The sequence below is a fragment of the Phaseolus vulgaris genome, chromosome 3 (assembly GCF_051622355.1).
Source record: "Phaseolus vulgaris cultivar YP4 chromosome 3, ASM5162235v1, whole genome shotgun sequence".
In the NCBI taxonomy this organism is placed as follows: Eukaryota; Viridiplantae; Streptophyta; class Magnoliopsida; order Fabales; family Fabaceae; genus Phaseolus; species Phaseolus vulgaris.
Window position 1 is genome coordinate 36,878,054 of NC_143500.1, and position 8,032 is coordinate 36,886,085.

Consider the following 8,032-nt stretch of genomic DNA (forward strand, 5'->3'; position numbering starts at 1 on the left):
TGGTATCATAAAATCTCTCTAGCTGTCGATCTTAAATGCTACGTAGTTTGAATGGTCCTTGTGACATGCATAATATCTACTTTTGCTTCTACCAGTTTCAAGGATACAATACCACTAATTACAACATTCTAATAATTACAAAGACCATACCCTGCCTGTTAACATGAAGTAGGACAGTGCAGGATGGACAAGCAAGATTAGTTAAATAATTTAAAAGCACGATATCCGTTTCTGTTATACTGCAGAATCAACTCAGTTAATCATGCCATGCATCAAATGTGAGTATCCTCGGTTTTGTTAATTACATACTGCCTGCAAATCAATCAAGAGTAATTTCACAACGCTGTCCCCATCAATGTAACTGATAGAGAAGTAAGTAACAATAAATCTACAGCTGTAAGTGACACCATAAACACAATAACATTACCTCATTTCATATTAGAAGCTGCCAATTACCAGTATAATTATGCAAAGGATAATGATATCGACTTTATGATTGAATCGTAAATCATATGTTAATAAACATTTCAAGCGAAGATAATTAAACCATCATTTAAAAGGAACGAAGGCCACAAAAATGGTTAATGCTAAAGGTCATCACCACACCTCTCTTTCTACACCAACACCTGCTACCACCACAAAGGCACACAAGACCATGCCAACACTAATATCCCTTCTGCACTAGTACAGGAGTTAGTATGATGGAAATCCTTTTCTACAATCCTTTATATTTCTATAATTCTCAGTGCTAACAACTTAGCTTCAGAATTTCAGGTACAGATCAGTTTTCTCTACAAAACCAGGTGTCGGAAAGGTCAACCAGTTACTTCCACAACAAGGAAACCGGTGGGCTTTAGAAGACTACATTTTGAAGATATTTCCAGCATCGTAAAGTTCACGTGAGAACTTTTGGACATACAAAATGTCAGATGCTATATCACACGAGAAAACTATAAACTATCTCGATTAGAAACTCAAGAAACATAGACTCCGATTGGATATCCAAGTAATGAGAAGTCCCTGAAGATAGTTTAAGGCCATAATCGCCTTACAAAATAAAGTATACCTCACTACAAATAATTTTCCAAAGCTACTTACCAACCAATTACCACAAATCCAATCACGCTATGAAAAACCTTCAGATTCTTAATTATATGAAATGAGGTGGATTGCTAAATGGACGTAACAAATACTTGGCTGAAACAGACATATATAAAAATACATACCTCAGCCGGTGCTGGAATGATAGATTCCCTGTAAAGGTTGAAAAGAATTTAAACATACTGCATCTATTCATAATTAGATAGTTGTTAACAAATCAAAAGTACAGAGTACCTTGGCCTATCCGATTTTGCAATATGTTTAGACATTATTGATGCCTGTGATACAATGCATTATCACATTATTGAATTAAATTGGAAATGCAGTGTCAAATTAACATAAAACGATGCTAAAAAATACTGTCAGACAATTATATTGAAAGTCGTGATTAAAAGGAAAACTACTTGGATTTATAGAAAGAGAGAAGTGTTTGAATTGATACTCAATAAAAGTGACATGACACCCCCTCCCCCAGAAAAAAAAAATATTAAAAAAGAGTCCACATATATATTGATCCACATGCTTTTCAAATTTCAGTTAATGAAGAATAGAAGTCACAGATTTAAATTAGGCTTAAGTCCAATTTTAATCTCCATAATTTCGACAATGTGCAATTTTGGTCCCTAAAAAATATTTAACAGCAGATTTGGTCCTTTAGTTTTCCAAAGCTAAACAATTTTGGTCCAACATAAATATATCATCTACTGCTAACAAAACTACTTGTGTGTTTTTCAGTGATAAAAGATATTAAAACTTATTATTAAACATTACTATGACTATCCTGTGTGAATAAGTAACAAACTATTATTACTAGAGAATTTTAGAAATTAATAATGCATTAGGAGTGGATCAAAATTGCTTAATTTTGGAAAATTAAAGAAACATGCCATTAAATTTTTATAGGAATCAAAATTGCACATTCACAACTACGGGAAACAGAAGTGGATTTAAGCCTTTAAATTAGTGGCCATATTGTGACCGTAACAGGAATAGACTTGCTTGAGTAGAGAGACAAAACAATATTTAGTCTGCAACAGTTGAAAATTTAGAGTATTTAGAAATATCAATTACCCTAGCATATATATAGACAGAAATACTCAAAACAGCAGTACTGCCATTTTTTTCTATTTTCCCAACATTTTCTGGCTAAGTACACCAGCGAAGCTTCTATTCTTGATTCTTTTAACACATCAGTTTTTTTCCAGCTGTCATTATCATTTTGCATTTTGGCCAAACACTATTAAACATAAAAAACAAGAGCTTCTCTAACTAAAAAGCAGTTTTGGTTGATTTTATATCACAATCAAAGTATCAAACAGGCTCTAAATGCCTGTGACCTAACTCGAAAGAACACAAAACACTACCTGCTCCTGTATGATGCTTCTTGCTTCAACAAGCTGAGCTTCAAGCTCAAGTTCCCTCTCAGTAGCCTCCGAAGTAACTTCTGCTTCCTTTTGAGCATCTTGCAATTGAACCATGCGCTCCTTCATATTTCAATTTTCAAGCACTTATCAACCACAGACAAACAGTTCATATACGTAAATACTTGAAGATAAAAACCAGTAAGAACCTTTATAGAAGTCATTTTGTTACGAAGGCTTTCTTCTATTTGATCTCTGGCCATATGAAAAGGAAGGTCAAATACGTCCTGCAAGTAACAAACTCATTAACAATTTCAAAAGGCAGTTTGAAAGAGGAACAAAGTATGAAAACTAAATAAACTTCCTTACCATTTTTCCAACCAATGGAGATTGTAAAGGATCACTTTCAACTCTTTCATTGCCAGTGAGAGATTGCTTTGGTAGTCCGTTAGGCGCATTTAAGAAATCACGCATATCCACCTGTAATCAGTATACTCACAAATCTCATAATCTAGGTTGAGGAACCTGCTTTAGAGGGCGCATCAAGAATAAAGGCCTTCATACAGAGGAAAGTAAAAGACCGTAGGAGACATAAATTAGAATATTAGATGAAATAAGAAAAGAAATATAATACCACAAATACACTACCATGTTAATGATCTTCCATTTCCCGTTTAGTTAACATGGCCATCCATCATTTTGCACTTTGCATGACAAAATAATTGATTCCCAAAACACATCAAATTTTTTATATTGTTGACTTTGTGTCAAAACCAAAAACATAAATTTTTAATAATGAAAAGGATAATGGAATGAAAATGGCAAACCCATTCATGTACAGCACAGGTGTGTACATACACATACATTCACACATAAAAATTGGCATGGGAAGAAAGGGAATATCAGGGGAAGAGAACTCTCTAAAATTGAAGGCAAGATGAAAAATTAAAAAAAAGAGGCAGCATATAGTGACTGAATGATAACAAAGCAAAAGTTCATGAAAAATACAAATTACATCAAGGAGAATCAGTGAAATGTGAAAAAAAGAAACACATTGCATTCATAAATTACCAGCAAGTGGAAATTTCAGCATATAACAATAATTACAAATCAGGAACTTACCTGCATTGATCTCAACAATGCTCTGAAATCAGTATTCTCTGCCATCAGTTCTTGATTTTTTGCCTCATAAGCATCCACCTTTCAGTATTAAATTAAAGTGTATGTGATGAGGATATTTCCAGAATGCAAAGAGCTATAATAACAATGTGAAAGCTTATTATTCAGCATACAATCTTTTTGTAAAAATCATTGTCAGCTTTCTTCCCATTCCATGTTCCACGTTGCCTCCCTTCCTTCTGTTTACACACATTATAAATACCAAACCATCATGAAACTGAATATCTTCCAAGCAAAGTCCAAACTAAATGGATAGCTTGTACCTGAAGCAAATTCATTATCTCCATGCCGGACCTAGACTCTTTCTTCTTCTCCATTAAAACTTGGTTTAGCTTCTCCTGCAAATACAAAACACCAGCCCTTCATCATTTTCAAAACCTAATAAACTGCGGAAATCATGCAATCAAGCATCGGTAAAGTTCCTATGAAGCAAGAGAACCAATCACCAAAATTCAATTCTCATCGAACTATACAAAAAGCAAAGACATCTCACCTGCAATTTTATGTATTCCTTTTCCTTCTTCTTCATCTCATGCAGTTGTTGAGTCTTTACTTGCTTTAACACCATTCAATAGTCAGATTGACAAGAGTCAGAGGGTTATCCATTTTGAAGTAGGGTCATCCAAAGAAGACGCCACAATAAGCAAAGTAGATCAAATTCTAACCTGATTACCAATAACCATTCTCTGAAACTCATCCCTCTCCTGTTGCAGCTTCTCAATTTGAGCCTTCAAAGCTGCCGTGTTTTTAGCTTCCTACACCACAGGAATTTAACCCCATTTGAAATAAAATAAATAACTACACAAATAAACTCTAGTGGCATCAGTGCACAGATAAGGAAATTGTTGTTCGCATGCATAATAGAAACACGCTTCTGAACACTTCATTTAAGCAAGACAATAATATGCTTTACGTTTGTCAAAACAAGAAATCCAAGCATCTCCTTACTGTTCTAGTAATAGTCGCTATCTCCCTGTCTTTGACTTGCAGTTGACCTTCAAGCCTCTCCACTTTGGCTTCTAACCTCGAGATGTCAGACAACAGTCTACAACAACATCAAAAGCAAAACACATTGAACTCGGTCAGATAATGCATCACGAGGGAACACTAAACAAAGGTTAATATGGAAACTACCGTTGTCTTTGATCATTAGCAGACTCTCTAAATTCAACATCGCGCTGTCTCTGTTGGAGCAGAAAGTAAATGCAATTGCACGTCCTCGCAATGGAAACCTACCACATTTTCCAAAACAACACCGTTCAAATAACATACGACCACACATTGGCGCAAAAAACGATGTTAAGTGAAGATCAGTTAAATTCTCACGGGGTCATTTGCGAAGAGATCGAGCGAAGCAGGGAATCCGAACGTGACGAGCGATTGGTTGATATACTTAGCGCAATGCTCCAAATTCTCCACATCGGCGAACGTGTACTCTCTGAAACAAATGAGAGAACGAAAACCCTACGAAATGGATTACAGTGGAAGAAAAAATAATTGAAGAGGATAGGGTTTTTTGAGGTACTAAACTAACCCGGATGCTAAAGCAGATTGAGAAGGTTGCTGCAGAGAAGAGAAAGAGAGAGAGTAAGAGAAATAGAGACGGAGTAAAAAACCGTGAATAGAGATTCTCGGAGTTTTACCCTAAGATCGAAGTCTCCTTCAGTGGGAGGCATTGCTGTTAGAGTGAGAAAGTGGTTGTGTTTCTGGGCTCTGCGTGTGACTGGAGTGAGTAGTGTTAGTTTTAGATCTAAATTCTGAGGTTTTGAGCGGTGCCCAAATTTGAAGGGGAAACAATAATTTAACGGGTGCTATGGTTGGGGGTGCTGAATTCTGAATTATGACTATGTCTCCCAATTATACTCTACACTCGAATCTGGACTATTTGTTTTGTACCCTCCAATTAAACATCCACAGCTGGCTTAACCTGCACTTTTTCTTGGAGAGACAGTGACGTGGCAGTTCTTGATTGGTTATATAGATGCAAGGTGGCAATTGCGAACTTTATTTTGGTTGTGAATTATGGCGCCTAACTAGAGAATCCTTTTGAGTCTGGGATGAAATGAAGTGAAAGCAAACATCCCTTGAATTAGACGTGCAGGGTTTTGTTTTCTATTTTTGTTGGTTGGGATGCGACTTTCATCTCCTAATCAATGTTTATGCTGTGCATCCTTCGGGTTCTTATTTACTTCTCCTTTCCTAATCAATGTCCATTGTTTTGTTATGTCCCAACGCACATAACTCCTCCAGCTACTTGTTTTCTTTTTCTGATTCATCCATAACTAAAATTTCTCTAAAATGCTGCCAATAATCTACACAATATTTGCTTCATCACGCCACGGTGGTCATTAGCTATTTTCTTTTTATCACAATAGCAACTGCTATATATGTTGCAGACCTTGTGCTGGATAAGAACTCTTGGGTTACTTTGAGCATATCTAGAATGTTAAGACACACTTAGTTTATTGATAAAGTGGTATTAAGCAATTCAGCTATCAATTCAATATAATGATTATAAAATAAACTCACTCTTTAATCCACCTACTAAACATCATTCTTATTCAATTAATGGGCATTCAACTTTGTTTTAGCATATTTGTTTTCTTTAATTGATTCATACTAAATTAAGAAAACACATATCTAAGAACTGGGTTTTTTTTTTCTCAAGAAGGTGACTAACATTTAATGAAATGGTGACGTTTTAAAATAAATAATTGAAATAAGATTCTTTTATATGCATACCAATTTGTTTTTTTTAAAGAATGTGGTGTCTCATTTTTTTTTTTTTAATCCTCGTCTATAGTTATTTTTATGAATTATTGATATCAAACCCATGATTTCTCTTATTGAGATGTAGACAGATATGGACAAAAGTAACATGATAAAACGATCTAAGACACAAAAAAATACACAAGGATAAAGGAACAACAGCACATCCTCGAATAAGTGGCATTCATGAATCCTTGTCAAGATTAAGCAAAACCACGATGCTGATTGCTTACGAATTGGTTCATAATTATGTATTCTAGTGTCTTCTTTCAAATGAATATCATTTTTTTTCTGCGATATTTATTTTTTTCTCATGCTTTTAAAATATAAAATATATTATTTTTAAGTCAGAAAGGTAACAAAAATAATTTATTTATTTTCTATTATACGCATTGTTTTGTTGAAAAGTATCGTCCTAACTTCACTTCCATTACAGAGGAATAAGAATTATAGTGTGGGAGTGCTTTTGGAGTTTTAAATATCCATTTCATGTGTTTAGGTATGAAACCGTAGATTTTATTTTGAGTAACTTTATTTAGGATATAAATCACGTTACACTTAATTCAACATGAGATTCGACATACAGTGCAATTACTTTTATATAAAATAAATAAATAAATAATTTATCAATATAAATAATTAAATTAGTAAGTTAATTTTAAATTAAAATTTCATGAACTCAAACTTATTTTCTAAATATTTATAAAAATGAATTATCTAATTTCTGGTTAGATTTAATGATATTTATTCATAATTTAGGAAATTTGTTCTTAATGACTGTGCCTTGTTAATAATAAAATAAATACATTCACTTAAGAAATTCAAATTAGTGCTTTAATGGTATAAAATAACATTAATCTATAAAAAAAATTAACAATTATTACATTTAAAAATAAATCAAATTTTTAGGAACAAGAATATACGAATCTCTTTCTTATATAAAATATTGGAAGTGTTAATTGTCATATGTTTTAAAATTTAGTGTGATTATCAACGAAATAAACTGCCATAATAGTCATTAAAATTAAAAATAAGTAGTTTGTTAAATTGAATTAAACGTGATTCACATACAACCAAAAATATTAGATATATTTATATAGGATGCTAAGTGTTAAGTGTGCTAATATACTAATAAAGGTCAAAAATATTAGATATATTTATATAGGATGCTAAGTGTTAAGTGTGCTAATATATTAATAAAGATCGAAGACAGTTTATATATATATATATTATTTTTTTTTATTTTTTTTTTATTTTTTTCTCAAAATATATTTTTTTAAGAATAAAGCAATGACAAAACATCGATCTTTAAAACGGACAATACATTAGATGCGGTGATTAATTATGATTATCTTACAAAATGTAAGTTGAATAATATATAAGCAAATAATGACATTATTAGTTTAATCCAAAAAATTAAAGTATGTATAACCTGATTCAATATTAATTTTTATTAGAAGAAAAAACTAAAAAAAAAACAAACTACACTAAGTATGCTAATGATTTTAAATACATAAATATAGGAACTTTTTTTGCCATTAACTCTTGCCAAGAGGCCACTACATATATTAAGTATTTCTTTGTGTTCATATATAACTTCTCATCAATATGCCTTTGTTGTG

At 32.7% G+C, this 8,032-nt stretch overlaps 1 protein-coding gene across 1 annotated transcript; it reads right to left on the reverse strand.

Moving 5' to 3' along the window:
• LOC137807329 (Afadin/alpha-actinin-binding protein) lies at positions 1-5,793 on the reverse strand. The gene is made up of 16 exons (XM_068607933.1): positions 5,285-5,793; positions 5,176-5,204; positions 4,968-5,079; positions 4,776-4,873; positions 4,590-4,686; positions 4,307-4,396; positions 4,135-4,197; positions 3,905-3,979; positions 3,755-3,820; positions 3,585-3,662; positions 2,832-2,942; positions 2,672-2,749; positions 2,466-2,585; positions 1,336-1,379; positions 1,227-1,254; positions 1-312 (listed from the first exon to the last, which is right to left on the reverse strand). Exons 1-16 carry the CDS (start codon positions 5,315-5,317, stop codon positions 298-300), a joined length of 1,137 nt encoding a protein of 378 aa, XP_068464034.1. The 5' UTR covers positions 5,318-5,793; the 3' UTR covers positions 1-297.
• Between the last annotated feature and the right edge of the window lie 2,239 nt (positions 5,794-8,032).

Excerpts from the sequence above, each read along its gene's own strand:
- LOC137807329 (XM_068607933.1), bottom strand. The coding sequence starts at position 5,317 with ATGCCTCCCACTGAAGGAGACTTCGATCTTAGG. Across the intron at positions 3,980-4,134 it reads AGGAATACATAAAATTGCAG|GAGAAGCTAAACCAAGTTTT; the intron begins GTGAGATGTCTT and ends TTGTATTTGCAG. Across the intron at positions 3,821-3,904 it reads AGATAATGAATTTGCTTCAG|AAGGAAGGGAGGCAACGTGG; the intron begins GTACAAGCTATC and ends GTGTGTAAACAG.